Source organism: Colletotrichum chrysophilum (assembly GCF_026319265.1).
Source record: "Colletotrichum chrysophilum strain AFK26 chromosome Unknown scaffold_105, whole genome shotgun sequence".
Classification (NCBI taxonomy): Eukaryota; Fungi; Ascomycota; class Sordariomycetes; order Glomerellales; family Glomerellaceae; genus Colletotrichum; species Colletotrichum chrysophilum.
In genome coordinates, this window is record NW_026517392.1 from 135,946 (window position 1) to 156,078 (window position 20,133).

The 20,133-nt window shown below is 52.9% G+C and overlaps 3 protein-coding genes across 3 annotated transcripts; all 3 read left to right on the plus strand.

Moving 5' to 3' along the window:
* Positions 1-9,953: 9,953 nt before the first annotated feature.
* On the plus strand, positions 9,954-10,327 carry COL26b_010153 (uncharacterized protein; the record flags this gene model as incomplete). The annotated part of the gene is made up of 2 exons (XM_053182861.1): positions 9,954-9,991; positions 10,093-10,327. 2 exons carry the CDS (start codon positions 9,954-9,956, stop codon positions 10,325-10,327), a joined length of 273 nt encoding a protein of 90 aa, XP_053033222.1.
* A 585-nt stretch (positions 10,328-10,912) lies between these two features.
* Positions 10,913-12,422, plus strand: COL26b_010154 (uncharacterized protein; the record flags this gene model as incomplete). Its single annotated transcript, XM_053182862.1, has 3 exons — positions 10,913-11,677; positions 11,746-12,312; positions 12,369-12,422. The coding sequence occupies 3 exons, from the start codon at positions 10,913-10,915 to the stop codon at positions 12,420-12,422; spliced, it is 1,386 nt and encodes a 461-aa protein (XP_053033223.1).
* Positions 12,423-16,041: 3,619 nt separating this feature from the next.
* COL26b_010155 (uncharacterized protein) lies at positions 16,042-17,502 on the plus strand (the record flags this gene model as incomplete). The annotated part of the gene is made up of 4 exons (XM_053182863.1): positions 16,042-16,243; positions 16,295-16,363; positions 16,415-17,017; positions 17,069-17,502. 4 exons carry the CDS (start codon positions 16,042-16,044, stop codon positions 17,500-17,502), a joined length of 1,308 nt encoding a protein of 435 aa, XP_053033224.1.
* Between the last annotated feature and the right edge of the window lie 2,631 nt (positions 17,503-20,133).

Here is a 20,133-nt window from a genome sequence, read left to right on the forward strand (position 1 = left end):
GGTAGCTGCGGTGGTAGTGGGAGAAGCAGGGATAGGCGTGACGGTGACAGAGACGGTCTGAGCATCCTTTTTCCGATCCAGCAAGGCAGAAGGCAGCGCCGTTCTGGGGGTGTTGACGGGGGGAGTTGTCGTCGAAGTCGAAGTCGTACTAGCAGCGAGTTTGTCGGTGTTCGGTTTGCGCGTGGGAAGCAGAGGAGAGGGAGAAGCGACTGGTGGTGTGGAAGAGGCCGAGGGATGCCTATTGTAGTAAAGGAAACTCCTTGGGGACATCATGGCGTCTGGACATTCCCTGGGCCCTGGTGCGCCAGTGGCTCGGCGGGGCAGGCCGGACCCGACAGGCAAGACAGGTTGACAGGGAAGGGGTGGGAAAGGGACCAGACCAGGCACGCACACACTCCCTCGGGTGGTGGTACTTTGTGGCTCCCTGAGGTCAGGCAGAGACGGTGAGGTACCTCTGCAGGACAGGGCAGGGCACGACTGGAACCAGGATGGATGGGGGTTCGGAGGCGCTGGAAACTGGTACGGATTGGCGAGCAGACGGCGGAGGAGGCGGCGCTCAAGCTAGGGGATTCGACTGTGACTCTGAAGGGTTTGGGCCGACCAGTGGAGGCGTGCAAGGCGTGGCGGGCTGTTGCAGTCTGCAAAGGGCACGCGCAATTAGGGGACCAGTTCGGGCAGTTGTACAGTTTGTCCCTTGGGCTGGCACTTGGGATCTCTGAGGTGGTGCTTGCTGCTGGGGGGGTGTGTGGGCGTGCGGTGCGGACGGACGTGCTCGTCTGTCGTCTCTGACTTCTGTAACCCCTTCTGCTCTTCTGCCTTTCTGGGACTGGGAGATGCGCTGTGTCGTGTGCCGGGGGCAGGGGTGGCCAATGTTTTGGTAACGTAAAGTCAACGGCGCGGTAACAAATCAGCGACGATGCTTTTCAAGGAGAAGCTCGAACAGGAATCGCGACGGGTCCTTTGAGGACGGTGATTGACGGGAAGTGACGCAGCGGGTCTTTTTTCTTCAACGTCTTGTATTCGTCGTATCCTTGGTTGCGGTGGTTCTGGGTGGGATCTGGGTCGCTGGGGCCCGGCTTTTGCTGGAGCTGCACCCTTATTCTCCAATCTCGCGCGATTTCGTAGCAAGGAACGGGCGGGACGATGGAATGTGCTGCCGCCCTTGCAGAGTGCAGAGCGCGGTTGCGAGTGAAGTGCAGATTGCTTGACCGTGAATGTTGGATCGGGTGGGTTCGCGTGTGGTAATGTCGGTGCGGGTGCGGTTTGCGTAAAGTTGTGGAGGCCAGCAAGCGCACGACTCGGGTCGTCGTCAGAGGTTGACAGAGGAGGGTGGCTGCTGATAGCGGAATGCGATGAGCGCCGGGAAGGACCTGGATTCGAGTTGGAGGTTGTAGGTTGACGACTGATAGGCCTTGGATATCGAAGATGGAAATCCGTCACGAGGGTGAATTCGAGACTCGCGATGACGATGATGGGTATTAGTATTAGGTACGAATAATCGATATTCGGTCGGGAGGCCTGGTGTCTGTCTGGTATTGAGGATGTATCGGCGAGGTATTGAGCAGAGCAGTCGGCGCACGTCCCGAGAGGCGAAGTCGAGGTCGAGGTTCGTTCGGTAGGTGAGGCGGCGACGATGACGACGATGCACGAGGCGGCGATAAGGGAGAAAAGAAGAATAGAGACACCGAGAATGAAGACTAGCAGAGAAGAGACCACAGGTAGGTTGGGGGACTCTTGGTTTTAGGTGGCAGGCCAGAGGGCATTCGCTCCTTCCAGGTTATAGATCTGGCTTTGGGCAGAGAGATAAGTGACTATCCGTAGGAGCGGAAGGCAACCCGAGGCTGTTTCTGCTGTCCTGATTATCTGCACCTTAATCCAGCCCAGCATGACACCTCTCGCCTTCTGTTACTGGGCCGAGTTCCATACAACACACACCACCTCAGTGACCGAACTGGCACAGCACGGGCAGGCACCTCACACGTTGACACTGATAACGGGCCCAGGATGGAGTTGCTGATAAGGAACCTGGGGAAGGACAGGCTGGGAAGGGGCCACGGCCATGGATCATGACTAGGGACTTTGCAGCAGCAAGACACGGGGACGCAGACGACAGGCGCTGGATGGTAGACAACGGGACGTGATGCTGCCCTCCACTGCCCTCCACTGCCCTTTTCAGAACCTCAGCTGGACCTGCCCTGCCTTGATTTGCTTGGATCGTGGTTGCCCGTGACGTTGTGCGGTTGCTGCGGTAGACAGGCTGGGCAGGGCAAGGCAGGGACTGGCGCCTCTTCCTGCCTCCTTCCTTTCCCCTTCATCCTTCCTGCCTCGCTCATGCTTTCACCCTCCGTGCCTGCTTGCTTCCTTACTGCGTATTGCCCTGGCAGGCAACGGTGACTGTGTGCTTGCCCTCCGTGTGCGTCCTGCCTGATTTGGAGGCGTTTTCCTCGACTCCAAAGGAAAGCGCGATGGATGGGCGCACAGGCCCCAACTGATAAGCACCCGAAGCCTCCAACTTCCCCCAATCGTCGTCGTCTCTGCGTCTCTCCTCCTGTCTGGGCCTTAGAGTTTGGGGTGACATGAGTTGAGTTGGGGGTCCTTGGGGGTCTCCAAGTCCACACTCCACGCCTCCTCCCGTCCAGTCCATGAATGTGGTCACGTTCATGCCACCGGTGGATCTCACCTCGAGACCAGCACCAGCCAGCCTGGATCACTTCTGGAAGGATACATAATACGAGCGCTCTTTCAGCTCTCACATCGACACCCCTATTGCGGACCATGACAGCGCCGCCAGTGTCACAATTACAGGGCTTCAGGGCCCGGATGACGGATGGCCAGCACCGTGTGCTAAAGACGGCGACACACTGATACTGGATCTGCGGCCTTGATTGGCCCTGACGCTGCTGATGGTCCTGTGGCAGTGGTGAAGACCGTCATAATAGTGGGAATTCCAAGACATTCGGGGCCTTCCAGCAGGGTCTCACCGTGTGAGCGCCCGGCTGACCCGATCAGCGCCCAGCCCTGGAGCGCTCAAAGGACGGGGAGAGGCCTCTGAGAGAAAGAAAGAGCGACCAGCTGAAGCCTGAGGTACCTGAGCTTCTCAGCCAATGGCAAGCCGTAAGACCCACCCTGGGGATAAACCTGGAATAAACCACCTTATGTAAGACACAGCTCTCCCCAGTTATCTGGATAGCATTATTAAGCACAGCACAGTCCATGAGCATGGCTCTTGCACAACTGCCAAATGGCTATGCTATGCTATGCAGTGGGACGCTGTCCCTGGCAATGTAATGCGTCGCTCATTTTATGCGTAATACAACAACATGCAGCCACGACCTTGACTTGGTGCCAGTGGTGCCTTCCTTGGACCTTCCCATCGTCGCCAACGTCGGACCGCCTCTCGTGTGCCTCTTGCTTATCAGCCCCCAACGACTCCATCCCTCCCACTTCATCCCATCCCCTCCATCCCCCAAGCGCAACGCCCAATTACACGTTTTACCGATCGCCTCCGTGACCCTCCATCTCTACTAAGAGACCACCACAAGATCCGTCCGACCCTCTGGGTGTGACAGAGCAACAGGCACGCACGCACTGTTCAATGAACTCTGGATCGCCTCGGCGCCCTCGGGCTGAAAATGATGACCACTTCTTCAGCACGGCCTAGGGTCCTGACTCCTTCCGCTGCTCTGGACCTGACTCTAGCCCATCCCGACAGTCAGTTCAAGATGCCGAGGCGAACGGCCGCAGAATCTAAGACAACCACCATCACCACAACTCGAACTATCGTCGAACCGTCAAGCCGCCCGCCTGCGGCCAAGCGCTGTGTCTGGGCCTCCACCAGCAACCATCATCGCCGCCAATCTATCTCCCGACGGCGGCCAAGTTCCCATGTCAATCACCGGACGGCTATTGAACCTCCGGTCCTTGTCCGGGGGCCTGCCCTCGGTGACTCGCAAACACGCACGCAAAGTCCACCTCCATCGGCCTCCTCCGACCCCCAGGATGAACAGTCGCCTCCACTCCGTCCACTCAGACGCCTGCCTCGCAGAGCTGCCAGACTCAGTTGCTCCAGTTCTTTAAACCCTTGTCGACCTATGCGGCGGGCTTTCATTGACGAGAATGGCAGGCCGACGGAGAGCACTTTGCAGTTTCCCATGGCACTAGGCTCTAGCGCCGCTTACCATTCGCCTTCCGTTCCATCCGTTCTCTTGGCCACTCAACTATCTCGACTCCGAACCCTCCATCTTCCCTCCGTTCGTCCCCTTGAGCCCGATGAGCATGCCCTACCATCTGGCCCAGGACCCTTCAGTGGTCGTTGGGAAACCAGTATCACCGCACTATCCGTACGGGCCTCGTCGATCACCTCGGCGCCTCTCCCGCTTTCAGCACCTTCAGACGTGTCATCACCGCATTCACCCAACCAACATAAACAAACTCAACCCAAGCACAAGGAATCAAGAGACGAACAGCCGATGCTCTTCGATTCGACCGTCATATCTCTCGCATGGTGACATGTTCAATCGCTCGTTGCTTTTCACATGCATCGTGTTTGACTCGGCCTATCGCCCTTGCCCACGACTTCAACCTTGCTGCAGGTGCCTGATACGGAATACCTACCTGGGGGATGCAGAAGTTTGCCCTCCGTTTCTCTTCTTGTCGGGACACGGATTGCGCCCACGGATTCTCTCCAGCCGTCATGGCAAATGATATTCAGGGCTGTTTGTCTCATCCCGCCCGCCCTTCCCCCGCCATCTTGGCCCGTTCATCACTTGCCCATCCCTACCCAACCCAGACCAGCAAGCTTCCACCATCGATCATGTCGCTTTCCATCAGACACTCCTATCCGAGTGCAACGCCATCATCCAGTGACCGACCGCTTGTTGAACTTGCCCGAGAAATAACCCGATCAGCCTGATTATCATTCGCTGCCTGTGTAACCTGTCAATACTCACATGCAGCCAGTACCAAAGATGAGCAAGACGCTGCCCCATGTTGCCCATCAAACAGCAAACGCGCCCCGGCATCTCGCATTCAGACACCGGACGAGCTTGCTTCGTACACATTTGCGCAGACAGACGGTCATCGACTAACGTTCAGCCAGGTGTGCGCGCGCCAGAGAGTCATCATGCACCACCCCGAATCTAGCGACGCCATCCCCCACCCTCACACGAGTCTCACAACTGCCTTATCGCTGCGCTGTGATTCGCTCATTTCTACCCCAACCCTGCGTCATACAACGCCGGCAAGGTCGACTGGCGTTGGTCTTAGTGCGGGTGGGAACCGGGATGGTGGTGGTAACTTTTCCGCAAGTCGAGAAGCTCTGAGTCGCCCGCCATACCAAAACCAACCCTACAGCGATATGTTTTGCGGGGTAAAACCATCGATGGACGATGGCACGCATGCAAGGGACCTAACGTTTGTTTCTTCGCTGCCAGGACCAGCCATCAGCTGACTTTCGTCCAGCTCTGGGCATGCGCGCAAGATCCAATCCAACTCAAATCTCATGCACAGTCGTCGTTGCCGTCGCACAAGACACGAGCGCTGCAAAAGCGTGGGCAGCAAAGGCTTCCAGATCGTCCGGTTGCCCAAGATACTGCGGTGGCACAGACGAGAGACCTCCAACATTTCTCGACACCGCCAAGGCCCCAAGACACGGCTCCGGATCTCAACGGCGCCGTCTAGCACGTCCCCCTCCTTACCCAAACCTGCCAAAGGTGCCTCACACTTCTTCACCAAAACCTCCCGTAGCCCGAGCGGCGGTCTCCCAGCCCGTCTGTCCCGGTTCTTCCAAACGGAGCCTGTCTCACGCGTAATTCCAACACTTCACGTGCCTCCCTATCTGGCCTATCCGTGACCAGAAGCAACATTCCCATGTGGCCCCGTCAGCGCCAGTCCAGGCAGGGTTGTAATTTGTTGACACAGTCAGGAGAGCCCATCAGGCTGTTGTCTTGATAGGGTCGCATGGTAGGCAGACATCGGGCACACGTGGACAAATGCGCAGCCTCAACATCACCTGGATGTCTTTTTGCAGTGTCCCGTCAACCCCGCAGCCAAACCACGGCCAGGTCTGGACTCTTCTTTTTTTAAGCGGGTGTTGAGGCCTCGTTCTCACGCTGGCTTGACACGGGACTGCCAGCCAAGCCGCCCCCCTTCCCACGAAGACAGGACTCCGGGGCGCGGCGCGGGGGCGGGGCAAAACGGCACACCACATGCTATCTGCCATGTTGAACAGGTGTTTGTCTTGTGTGATTTCTTGCATATGGGATTCTGCTCGAGTGCTCATACCCAAGTGGCAGTCTGCTAGATTTACTAGACGGGTGTTTGGCAGCCCGTGGCGTCAAGTTTTGAGCGTCTGTCCGTTGGTTACTTTGCATCCGCATAGCAGGGGGCGCCACCCTGAGATATTGAATGCTTTGCAGCCCTCTAGGGGGTTGCTGTGAACTTACCGAGGCGATATGTTTGTTTTCCTTCAGAGAAAATTCATCCATCTTTGATTGCCAGTTGAAGGCCCGGAAGTTGCCATCACAGACATCACCGGAAGTGACAAACCCTGGACTTCATGCAGCAATGACCCAGCCCACGTAGAAGGATTGATTTCTATCAAGTCCACCAGCTCGACACCTATCGCCGCAATCTTCTCCAAGATTCCTCTTGTATTCCGCCCTGTGGGATGTGGTGAGTTGCGGGAAATACAGCCTGGTCAGCTTGTCGAGCGGCGAGGTCATAACGACCGAGCGAGCCTACGCTCCTAATGCATAGCTATCGTGCCATATCGACTTGCGTCAGCTGTCCCCGGCCCCGGTATTTGCCGTTTCTCCTGGGACGTTATTGGGGATACGCAGGCAGTGATCGGAGAGGACGCTAGGTTGGCCTCGGTTGAGTGTGATGGATTACGATGATCTTCACAAGTAGAAGACATATTCAGGCAAGTAATAGATGCGTGAGGGAAGGCCGAGTACCAATCGCGATGCCTGAAATCATGATTGGCATGGGAATCATTCAGAGCCAGTTTTCGGCGAAGGTGATTTTATGCCCGAAAAGGTATGGCAATTTACCGCTGAATTCTGCGTCTCCTTGACCCTTCCGGTGCTGCATACGGGTCAAAATGATGGCTATGTTGTTGAAGACGTCTTTTCTGTTGCTCTCGTTATCTCTATTGGTCCTCACATCGTTGCTTGTCTGTGGCTCATATGGTCTAGGACGAGCGGAAGGCAGATCCTGACCGGTGAAGCACCTCGGTCTGTAATTCGTCATCGTTTTCCACTGTGGGAAAGGACTTCTACAGCTAGAATTTCGCACGCATAAGAAGAGCAACGAGACGGGTGCGAGTGATCTTCTTGGGCAGAATTCAGCTGCAGCCTGTCGGGCTCGATTGGATTGAATTCGAAATCGGTCCGCGTGGTACTCAACCGTGTGGTACTTTAGAAAAACTCTTCATATTTACTTATTGGTTATTTGTGTGTCCCCGATGATGTGTTTCGTGCTGTTGTCAAAGATGAATACACCATAGGCGAAGAGACCGAGGGATGACGCTGAAGGGTTAATGTTCGTCATGGCGCACACGGCAGAGACTGGATCTTTAGCAAGCCCTACCACTTGCGCATATGTTTTGGAGATAGATGAAGCGCCCGGAATGAAATGTGTGTTTCAATACACGGTGATGCTCTCATCCACCTTGAATATGACATCCTTGATGTGAACTAAGTCGGTCTAGATGTTGAGGTTGTATCTATGTATCAAGTTATGGGCAAGGATCAAATTCCCTTACACTTTTAGTGAAAACTCATTCTTCGTTTCAAACTATCATAGGATGATATGTGCCAATCCAGGTCGATGAGTCGCACCCTAAGCCGCTGGACCGAACTGAGTATCTATCACCAATAACCATTGTCCATCATCGGTCGATTATTTGTGTCTGAATAAGTGCAAGAAGCAGAACGTGGTCAGTGTCGAGGAGAGAAATATTTCAAGACATGGCTTCAGTACCGACAGGCTTTGATAGCTTCTTGCTGTCTGGCTTGATTCAGCGATCTACAAGGAGGCAGTGTTTCTAGCTGGGTGATTGAACTGCTCTCTTACGCTTGTACCACCGCTTTTATGTCTTGTTCGCGGAAGGACAAGCGAGCAACATCATGATTATACCTCGCAAATGCCGTGTCGCGGTTTCTCTTCGGTATAAAGGCTCTGTTTGCAAACAGGAAACCAAAAGAGAACACAAGGCGATGATATTCCAGCTCTGAAGTGAACGGTTTCATCCACTGCAAGAGTAATGCTGTGATACCGTTCGTCAGTCACGTCTAAGCGACCAGCCACTGACTTCTGACTCGAGATGCGCAAGCCTTGGTGTGTTTGCCACGCATACTTTCAAGTCGGAATCAACGAACAGCGGCGACGTCTGGTTAGGTTAACTAAGCCGTCGGTCACGCAGAGACGGTTGTCTTGACTGTCTTGACGGTTGACTGACGTGACTCAACTGGTGATAAAGCACGACTCCAAGTTCAATTGAGTGACTCGAAATGAGAACCTCATTGTTTTGTCGAATCCAAAGCTCTGTAGGATTCTCGTTCTTTTATATTGTTGACGGGGTCTTGCGGGTAAAAGCATGTACTTTCACACAAGATTCTCGCTTCAGTCTTGCCTAAGTATGTTATGGATGCATAATACGCTTCGTTGTCAGTTCGGGACAACTTTCTAGTATCTAGGCAATGGTCTCTGCAAGTCTGAGGAAACACTGTGAAGGTGATAACCCAAAACTTACAGCCTGCGGATATTCTTATTCCAGGCTGGGGCTTGTTTGATTTTCTGATTGAAAACGACGATACTTGCAGTCCTCGGTCGGTTCTCTTCCCGGAGTATTGGTTTCGTCGGATAGCTATCAAAACTAAATCTTCGATGAGGGTTTCCAGTGTCGTTCTCATTCCTCCATCTCAGACTCAGATCAAGAAACAGTCATGTGGAGGATGGTAGCACCTCAACTCGACTAACAAGATTCTAATCTCTACTTGTAGTATTGCGTAAAATCATGGCCCAAGCCTTTCGAGCCCTCTGATAATTGCGCAGCTACCTCAGGGTCATGTTTGCTTTCGTTGATCATCTGCAAAAACGTGTCCTCTTCCAACACTTTGTCGGGGTCCCTCTTGCAGAGCTTCCGCATGTTTTCTGTCGAGATAGGATCGGTGAAGTCACGATACAGCTTCCTGCGAACATCGCTGTATCGATCTAAGATGGATTCATCTGCCCTTCCCGTGGCGATCCCGTTCAAGCAGTCATACAAGCCTCCGACATCGAGAATCCCTCCTGTCAATCCTAAGCCACCGAATGGATTGCACACTAATTTCATTCTTTAGCATGCAAGTCTTGGAGAAGTACTTAGGATCAGACTTACGGTGCGCTGCATCACCCGCGAGGAGTACCTTCCCTTGTCGGAGCGATGGTGCCAGGCGCTGGTGTATTTTGTAAGGACTGAAGTTGACACATCTCCACTCATCCGCCTTCGGATTTCCTGGTAGCATCACCTCGAACTTCCAGGCTTGCCTTTCGAGATATTCGGCCTTGGTGAGTCCTGGTACCTCTCCGTACGTGACTCGCCACAGGCCATCGTTGGAGATCCTCGCTGCCATGTACCTACAATCATGATCAACCAAACTCAGGCAGTTGTAAAAGGGTTCTATCGGCCATACCAGTGCTCTCGGCTGATTACAAAGTTGCTGTCTGTGAAGCTGTGTTTGTCAAACGGATAGTAAGTCTGGGGAACGTCGAGTGATTAGCGCATAGACAAAGCGACAGCGCATGCTCTTTCACTGACATTCGTTGCAACAATTTGCTCATCCCAAGTCCCTCCCGGGAACTCCATATCGCCAAATAACGATTTCCGGACTTGGCTGTTGGCGCCATCGCAGCCAATGACATAAATCGCCGCCAGCGTTTTCGAAGTGCCCTGGGCGTCCACCTCCACAATGGCTTGCTCCTCGTCCTGCCTTACATGCGTCACCCGGTGACCCCAAAGAATACTGGCTTGGGGCTGCTTCAGTAGATGGTCATGCAATATTTTGCCTAGTTTATTCAGCGGTAAGCAGATCAAGGGATGCTTCACAGAAGTTGTCAAGGTGGTTGTTGGAAGCTCGGCGATGACCTCCCCGCTGGGCTTTCTCCAGGCAACGCCGTGAGGGATGAACCCCTGCGCAAGAATGTCCGAAAGAACTTCAGCTCTGTCGAGCTGTTCTACTGCCTCTGGGCCGTAGTGAGTTGCTCTAGGTTGGTTGTCGAGTTCGTTGCCGGCGTCGACGAGCTGTACCTCCAGACCGGCTTTGGCGAGGAGGAGGGCCAGTAAGAGACCGCAGGGGCCTGCACCGACGATGATGGCGAACGGATGAGACATGAAGATGGCAATTTCAAAAGTGTTTAGAACTGAATTGAGTTGCTAGATTTACCCAGGCGGAGACGTGCTAGGCATCACGCTCCTTATATCATCTAAGCCACTTCATAACTGCTGTCAGCGTGACTGCTACATCTACCAACCATAACGATACTTCTAGGATGCCAAATTATGTCAAGTAGCGTCAATGAAAATGATGGAATCATGTTGTTACCTGATTGCCGAAACCTGAGCTGCAGCAAAGTGGGCGTCTTCGTACTACCGCCAAGGCATCCCACATACCCCACACGGCACCTGTCCCACCATCCCACATTGCCTCATTAGGACATTCTGACCAGCCCGCATCATGATGCCGCTGGACAAACCGATTCCCGAGACTCCATCTTGATGAAGGAATCAATGCAGTCGTGATGTCATATGGAAACGGGTTTAGGTGAGAGTCCAGGAAAGGATTATAGATACATATGATCGATGTATGTCCCTCCTACTACCTTTTCAAGTTCGACCAGCAAGTAGTTAACGTTTTGCCCATCTTTCAACATGTCTCCTTCAACCTCTCAAGTCCCAAACCAGAGCTCAGTTCAACGTTGGTTTGACGATGGGCATGCGAAGCATCACGTTCCACTAGCACCAGCCGTGCCCATCGACCCTACCGTCAACACCTGGTCCCGCTTTGGCCCTACCTTCGAAGCCTATGAATACTCAGGCTGGATCGACGAGAGCGTCTCCTGGAAAACGGACTGCTACATCGGAGATTGGTCGCCGCTGCTGAAAGCCCGCGTCAAAGGCCCAGAGGCCCAGGCCTTCTTCGAATTCATCTCTACCAACCGATGGCCCAACTTCAAGCCAGGTCAGGCGAAGCATGCTATCTTCTGCCAAGACAACGGCTGCGTGGTCGGTGAAGGCCTTGTCCTCATGCTCGGGAAGGATGACTTCATCTTCACCAGCGGGCCTGGCACTGTTTGGCTGGCGTACCAGTTCCAATTCGGAAGGACGAAGTTCGATGCTACGCTTGAGCTGGTCACCAATGATTGGTTCCTCCTGCAAGTTCAAGGTCCTCGGAGCGCAAAACTTCTCAACGAGGTCACGGCCGAAGGGGTTCAGGACATTGAGTTCATGCACTACAAGGAGCTTTCCATAAACGGCACGAAGTTCCTATGCTTGCGACAAGGCGTCTCGGGCGAACTCGGGTTCGAGCTTTGGGGCCCTGCGAAAGACGCCCGGAAGATTTACAGCTCCATCGTAGACGCTGGCAAGCCACACAACCTCCGCCAACTCGGTGCTCGTACCAAGATGGTGAACCATGTAAGAAATCACTTTGATTTCTCATATGAAACTCTCGAATGTCTTTCTGACACTGTCTGCCATCGCAGGTTGAAGCAGCGTTTGCGACGCCGGCCGCCGACTTCATCCCCGCTGTCCACGCGCCCTCGAGCAACAAGGAACTTGTCGAGTTTCGACGATATGCCAAGTCGATTGGCTTCGACTTTGACTTACACGTATCCAAGGCCAGCGGTAGCTATGGGACCGATCCCGTGCTGTATCACAATACCCCATTCGATCTGAATTGGGGTTGGCTTGTGAATCTCGATCACGACTTTATCGGGCGTGACGCGCTGGCCAAGCTGAAAGCCGACCCTCCGCGGAAGTTGGTGACACTTGTCTGGGACAAGGACGACGTTGCGGACGTCTTCGCATCTTTATTCCGTTCCGAGTCGTATGAGTATATGGAAATGCCTCGCAACTTGCTCGGTAATGTTCTTGGTAGCTCCGTGTCGGTTGGAAGCCAGACCGTCGGATATGCTGTTTCTCGGTGCTACAGCTACTGGTTCAAGGAGATGATTTCTCTCGGCATTATACTCAAAGAGCATTCTTCACCGGGAACGGTCGTATCGGTGAAATGGGGAAGCGAAGGCTCGAAACAGAAGATCATCAAAGCTGTAAGTTTGTTCATAATGTGTTCTGGTGTATTTGGTTGTCTCACATTTGCATACAGATCGTCCAACCTGCCCCTTACAAAGAAGACAAGAGACGCTGCAAGATTGTCTAGGAGGTTGTTGCTCAACATTGGAGCGGGTGCAATTCTCATGAAAGTTGCACATGATCTCGCTAACAAAACATCTGCAAGTATCCCATCGGGAGCTATGTTAGTTGCCGGACCAAAATTAGTTTTCAGTCGTACTGCATCAATTAGTGGACTGCAGCTACCCTGGAACCCCGCATGATCGCTGCGATGGTCCCATAAATAAAAGTCCGATGCCGTCGCCCTCGGATACTTGTCAATCTCCGTCGCGGGCCGTCACGGGAATTTAAATCCTGTTTGTGGGGGTTGAACCGGGTTTACCTGCACATGGTGCTCACTACAGGAATTGGATGCTCTTCCTTATCCTCTTTTGCCTTCCATTGAAATCCTCCTCTTGCCTGTTCGTCTTACTCAGCACCTAGCCACCGACTGTCATCTGAAGCGATGACATCCAAGACAGCGCCTGGAACGTCGGTCATCTCATTCGCTAAAGAAGGCACCGTGGTACACAAGTGCCGCGTTTGTTTCAAGCCTTTCAAAAGGCGAGAACATCGAAATCGCCATGAGCGCAGCCGTCAGTCATTCATTCGCCTGACAGTTTGATGATGCACTTTTGCTTCAGCACTGACTGTGGGCGCAGACACTCACGAAAAGCCCCACATATGCCGGTTTTGTGGCCGTCGGTATGCTCGCAGGTATTACAATTGAACTCATGGACGTGCCTATCCCAGATATACTCAATTATACTAGTGACCTTGTGACACGCCATGAGAAAACTCTCCATGCGGACCAATGGCAGCCGGTCAGCCGTGACCTCACGCAAAGTTCAGCCTCCGAGGGAAGAGACGAACATGGGTTGATTGGCGATTCGGCTGCCGCCACCAATGAAGAAACACGGACCGATGTCGTGATCACCAACGTCCCAGACAACTCAGCGTTAACATCGGGGATTGAGGCGACCATCACGCATGCCACAGTAACACCGATTGACTTCGGCTCCTTCGACATGAACGACGTCAATTTTGATACTTACAATGATTTATCACCTAGTTTCTTCGACCCTTTCCTCGGCGATGTTTTTGATTCCTTTGCTCTCCCAATTTTCGATCACTCCGCGATAGGGACGAACGTGGAAGATGCGTACCTCGAGCCTTCGCTTGCTTCGGGAGAGACTCCCGTGCCCCCACAAACGCCGAAAAAGGAACATTGCTTGCCGCGGATATCAAGGACAAGAGCCACGGCGAAACCAAGCATGATCTTCACTGAGGAAATGAGGGCACACTGCGTCAATGATCTGAGATCACATCTTACACCCGAGCGACTTGGGGACTTCCAAATGCCTGACACAGCCTGCTTGCAAAAGTGTCTGAACTCCTATGTCGAATCATTCCACGTTCACTTTCCTTTTCTACACCTCCCAACGCTCAGCCTCAAGACGGCTCCAAGCCCCCTGACACTGAGTATTTGTGCAATAGGTGCACTGCACAGGCTTGACAGGAAGCTCGCTGCGTCGCTTTACCTGACAGCTGAGTCAATTCTGTCCATCGTGGAGTTTGATACCCTACGCAACTGCTCGGCATTGCTACAAGACTGGGCAAAGCCGCGAGATATGCCAACGTCGGCATCCGCGCCACTTCCGCTCGCTCAAGCCCGCTTGTTACTCGTATTCTTTGCTTCTTTTAGCGGAGAGCCGCAGCTTATACGACAGGCCCTGGTTGGTTGCGGGTTCCTGTCCGCCGTAAGTGCTTCTCGCGTCTTCCGAAATATCCCTCGTTTTTGCGCTCAACGTAATAGGAATTCCGGTCAAGAATGTCACGAATGAGGCCTGTTTCCACAGCCACAGAACTATCGGACTGGCGAACCTGGGTTGAACATGAGTCAACAAAGCGGTAGGGATTTTTTCCATGTTCCAAGCCCTGTGCCGATGAGTTGACATTATGAAGCTTGATGTGCAGCAGCATGATTCTTGGGAACTTACTTGTGATTACGTACGGGATGGTCCCGGGCTTTTCTATCCTCGAGGATGCCGACATTGGAATACCTGCCGATGATGCCCTGTGGGAAGCAAAGACGGCATCTGACTGGGGAACTCTAACAGCAAATAAACCGCTGTCATCCCATCTAGGTCTTCGCGAGGCAACTTCCGCCATATTCGGTCAGACGCCTTTTGAAAAGAAGTCAGATATCTGTTGGGAGTGGTCGCCGTTCGCTGCCTCGGTGGTTATGCACAGCGTTGCCATCGCTATCTGGTACCTTACTCAAGGGCAGCAAGTATGCCACAGCGCGATTCGTAACTCAAAGGAAAGACATGACGCAAGTCAAATTGCCGCGGCTCTCTCTAGATGTCGCGATTTGCTTGCAGGAGTTGCAGACGCGCACACTGGTACTGAAGGTACTTGGAATGAAGCCGAAAGCCCTCTGCTCTTCAATGCATTTGCCATATTACGCGTCTCATACGGGAGGGCATTCATCAGATTCCACTCTCTAGATCGCTCTCTACTATTCAAGGAGAGTAGCCAGGTCATGCTTTCAATCTTGAGACGCTATTTCGAAGCTGTACAAGATCGAGACCCCTTCATGACCATGGCAGTCAGCTGTGCTCTTGAGGGATTCGCCATACCAATACGAGCGGGTATTCTGCTCATGCGAAAGACGGCTGCGTTCAAATGGAGTGTGGAACACGCCTTAGCAAGCTGGGATGCCGGTATTGTCGGAATTTCGCTTCAACCTGAATTGCGCTGAACGAGATCAGGTCTACTTGTTACAAAATGGTTATACGCTGTTGAATGCTCATATCGGACGAACGAATCTGTCACACCCGAGGAGAAGCAGGTCTTGGACAGCGTCAGGCAGCTCTTGAACGAAGTTGAGAGCCATAGGTCTGAGCAATCATCGCTAGCAGCAGAGCTGGCTCGTATGTGGGCTAGTATTTACGACGACACGTGGGTTTGGGGAGGTAAGAATGCAATGCTACAGGATCAGCTTCAGATACCTGACTGAAGACGTCACAGTTGCACCGCGGATCGGCTGGGTTCTCCGGGAACTTGCCAATATGTATGAAACTGGCATTGTTGCCGTATGAGTATCTTGGAGGATCTTGACCTGTGAAAAGCTTGGAAGTGATTCATAGACGCTGGCTTCTGGAGATCTCGTGTCATCCCTCATCCCACATCAACCCTTGCCCATTTTCTTAGTGCGGGTTGGGAAAATTTCCCTTTTCAGAATATGGAGCACGAAAGCGGAGACCCGCACCAGCCAGACCCATTCACATCTAGATGTTTCCTGATACCTCGGAATCCGTCGAGAATGCCGATGCTTTTCTTAAATACATGTGAAATGTTGTCTGCCAATCAAGGTTTTTGCTTTGCCAAACGTTCACGCTTCGAAACTAGATCAGACAATGCTGCTTCCATCCACCAAATATTCCGTCGCAGAACCATTGCTGCTGGGTTCATGTGTTGTTGCTACACTTCTCCCGCTTCTTCTCCTCTTCAAACTTATACCGCGTCGGCACGATGACATCCCCTACATCAACCCCCCTCCCGTATTGGACCTTTTTGGCCAAAAGACGAAGAAGCATTTCACCTCCAACGCCGGGAAGCTCATGAAGAGCGGGCGAAAGCTCTTTCAGGGGAAGCCGTATAGGATGTTCACTGACCTCGGCGAGCTTGTCGTGCTTCCCTCCAAGTACATTGATGATTTCCGGAATGAGCCGGGCCTGAGCTTCATGACGGCTTTCATTGACAACTTTCATCCTTCGTTGCCCGGCTTCGAAGGCTTCGCGTTCGACGGCCGTCCGGACGAGCTTCTTCATAGAACCATCAACAAGAGACTCACCAAACTCCTAAGTAAGCCGTGTCTCCCGTGTTCAGCAATCCTGGTCTAAAACATTGCACAAGACCAGATTACTTCACCATTGGCGGCAGAGGCGAATTTCGCGACAAATCTCGTCCTCGGAAAATCAAACGGTAAGTCTGCTCTTGAAACCGAGGCCATATCCTTGAGCTAAATGTGGAAAGAATGGCAGGAGATCCTGCTCAAGGATGCCACACTGGAACTCGTCGCCCGCTTATCCTCGCGTGTTTTCCTCGGAGAAGAGCTTTGCCGGAATCAAAAATGGCTCGACATCTCCAAGTCCTACAGCATCAACATTTTTCTCTGTGGAGAGTTACTGCGCCAATACCCTCATTTTCTCAGACATGCCGCATGCTACTTCATTCCCGAATGTCAGCTGCTGAGGAAGCAAGTCGCTGATGCTCGAAAACTAATGACGCCAATCCTGCAAAAGCGACGAGATGAACGACGAATCGCCGAGACGAAGGGGAAGTCTGCGCCAGTGTATAACGATGTAATGCGATGGGTCGAGGAAGAAAGTAAGGGGAGCTCTTACGACCCTGTTGGAGCCCAGCTCGGGTTCTCTGTCGTCGCAATGCACACCACGACAGATCTGGCGACGGAGACCATGTGCCGGCTCATTCAACGCCCGCAGCTGGTACAAGATCTACGCGAAGAGATTGAAAGTGTGCTGGTGAAGGAGGGCTGGACCAAGACGGCTCTTTTCCAGATGAAGCTACTGGACAGCGTTCTCAAGGAAGCGCAAAGGCTGAAGCCTACGACCTCGGGTGAGTTAGCTCTCAGCATGTAATGAGCTCCCCAATACTAACGACCCAAAGCGACAATGAACCGGACAGCCATAAGGCGCGTCACTCTTCCCAGCGGCCTGGTTCTTGAAACGGGTGACCGCTGCATGGCAGACCTCGGTTCCATGGTGGATCCCGAAGTCTATGAGAACCCGGAGGTTTTCGACGGGTATCGGTACTTGCGCATGCGTGAAGACCCAAAGCTCGAGAGCAAAGCTCACCTCGTGAGTACCTCGTCGATACATCTGGGCTTCGGTCATGGGAAGCATGCTTGCCCTGGAAGGTTCTTTGCCTCGAACGAAGTTAAGATTCTTCTATGCCACTTGCTGTACAAGTACGACTGGGAGATTGACAGTGCGTACGAACACAAGATCAGGGAGTTCGGAATCAGTCTCTCCTCTGGAGATGGCCTCAAGGTTTCTTTCAGGAGACGAGAGAACTTGGCTGTTGACATTGACAGCCTCTGATAGTCTTACTGGGAAGGAAATAGAGTGATTAGTGAGGAGGGGCCACCTGTATCAATCGGACAACAACAGAATGATGAAGAGCATGTTAGGATTGGTATGGAACGAATTTGCATCACTGGAGATAACTTCCAAGAACATGAGCGTCACTGATGTAGCTATCGCTGCACAGTGTGCAAGGAGCCCACAAATTCAACATTTGCAAGTGTCGTAGAAAACAACAAAATCAGAATAAGACTTAGAGATTTAAGGCAGGAGCGAAATGGAAGTTGACAGATAAGCTAATTATAAAGAAAATAATAGGTGCTGCAAAATAACAACTGTTGAGGATCCCGAACAGTTCAAAAAAGAAAAGAAGACAAGAGATGAAAGGAGAGAACTTGTTAAGCCAAAGAGATGGAAAGAAAAGATGCTGACAACTTTGTCAATAATAGCTGAAGGCCAATGTCGGTAAGATATGAGGTGTTCTTTGCGGCTGTGTTTGGCGGCCTCGGCCACGAGTGATGAATCTCAAACGTCGCCGGTGATCATCAAAGTTGAAAGGTGCAGGACAATTACAGTAGTTGGCTTCCGAACTTCCGGAAACTCCCTTGATAATTAACTCAACACGAGTTGTCAACGGCTGGATTGATGCTTACGGATGCCTGGTCCGTAAAGAGAGACCTGCAAAGAGCTGGATCTCCATCCTCCGCTGCATCTTTGCCGATCGGCTCAGGGCGGACCCACTCATGCCCGCCGGGCAGCGGGCCTAGGGCTGCAGCCACTTAGAATAAGGCCGCCGGCGGGCGTCGCGCGCATGTGTCTGTGTCTCGCGCGCCGCCCATCGGGCCATTGCCCTGGGGCTCTCTCTTCGGGTCTCTGATATCGCATTCGTCTTACAACTCATCTTCAATAGTGTAAAGTAAAGCTCTATCGTCATCATATCCCTCGGAGTCCCAGATCAGACAGCAGCATGCCGAAATACGGAGACGCCATGGCGCCACATCCCGCGCTTTCGGTGATGCCTAGACATCTCGGCAGACGCAAGACCAGGGCTTTTTCGCTTTTGCGAGCGATAATCCAGAGCATGCGTCGCCTTTTTTCGATCATTCTCATAGAGGCTTGCTTACCTGAATGCCATGCTCACCAAGGAACTCATGTCATCATGGGTTAGGTGAGCCGTGGCTCTCACGTGTGAATGGGGCTCGGTGGCGGGGAACGGGGGTTGGCACATAGTACGCGTAGATGGGCCCATCTTGATCAAATCGCTTCGTGTAATAGTCGTCAGGCGAGTAATACCTAGGACGATTCAAGGAACCGCTTGCACTTGCCACCAAAGAGGCGTCGAGAGAACGCCGCTTCTCCCACGCCACGCCAGCAGGCCGTTATCAGCAGCCATCACCGAGCGCCAAACCGCCGGTTCCTTGGTGCGCGAGTCAGCAACCCCGACGTCAACGAGATGAGACGAACAGGATTTCTTGTATGCGGCCTCACTCCGCGGGTGCAATATCGAGAGCTCGAGAAAGAGGCAGAGCAGCTGGAACGAATATCTGAAGAAAGGAGTCCTTTAACAAGGGACAACCCTAAGCTTCTCTATGGATCCGGCGATAAGGAAGAGCGTGGTCTCCCGAAGCAATGAGATGCTGCACTCCGCTTGCTGCGCTGCATCATGCACGAACGGCCCCCCTTTCGATCTAAGTCCACTGTCCCGGAGACCCACGGAGAAGTCTTGAATAATATCCTCATGTCTTTGCATCTGCAGACTTGGCAAGCGACAGGCTGACAGCCGCAGAAGTAGGAACTGGCCCTCTGACATGCGTCTAATTCGGCCTGACCGCCACGGAAATGCGGCATATCTGACAGGGCTTCTAGATGCATCTGTTCTCATGTTCTCACATTTCTGGCATGTGTGTTGCCGCCATTCGCCTTCTTTGTTTGCAAATTTTCAGTTAGCCTGCCCGAGGACCGGACGCAGGCCGAGAAAGAGAGCCATCGACATGTCAGGGCAAGCGCTCAATCTAAGGCCTGGGAAATGGTTCTCCCTCCCGAGTCCGGGGTCGTCCCCGGGAACTGACAACTTTTTTTTGCCCAGACTTGGCCTTATCTAGAGTAGTGTGCGGCATCTGATTGGCGAATGCGTTATCTCCCCCGCCGGCATTTACCAATTGACTTCGCCCAAGCGCTTCATCATTCTCTAGGCGGCGGAGAGAACCCCCGAACTCTGTCAATGACTTGCAGAGACAGAGATAAGGAAAAGAGCACCACCACAGGGAAGAGAAGACATTTTGGTTGTACAAATGCAGTTTCTAAAACAGATAACTCGCGGGGTGGGATACGCACTATTATGGAGAACCTCGCGGGCGGATGTCGGAATGGATCGTACCATCCACGCGGAACTGTCAGGGGTTGTCGACTTATAACAACCTCTCGACTCCCTCTGCCCACGGGTTGACGGTTTCTGGATGAACTGCAAGTCATCAACAACTTCGACAATTAGCCGTCATCAAACGGGTTCGACAAGGTCCACTGGTCGTCGACTATAGATCAACTCCCTGAATCAACTCTCGGGGCCCAATCCTCTACCTAGATCGATCACCCTCACCGGGACCTCACCGAACTACCGACAAGCAGCAACTTTCCACATCATCGGCCAAG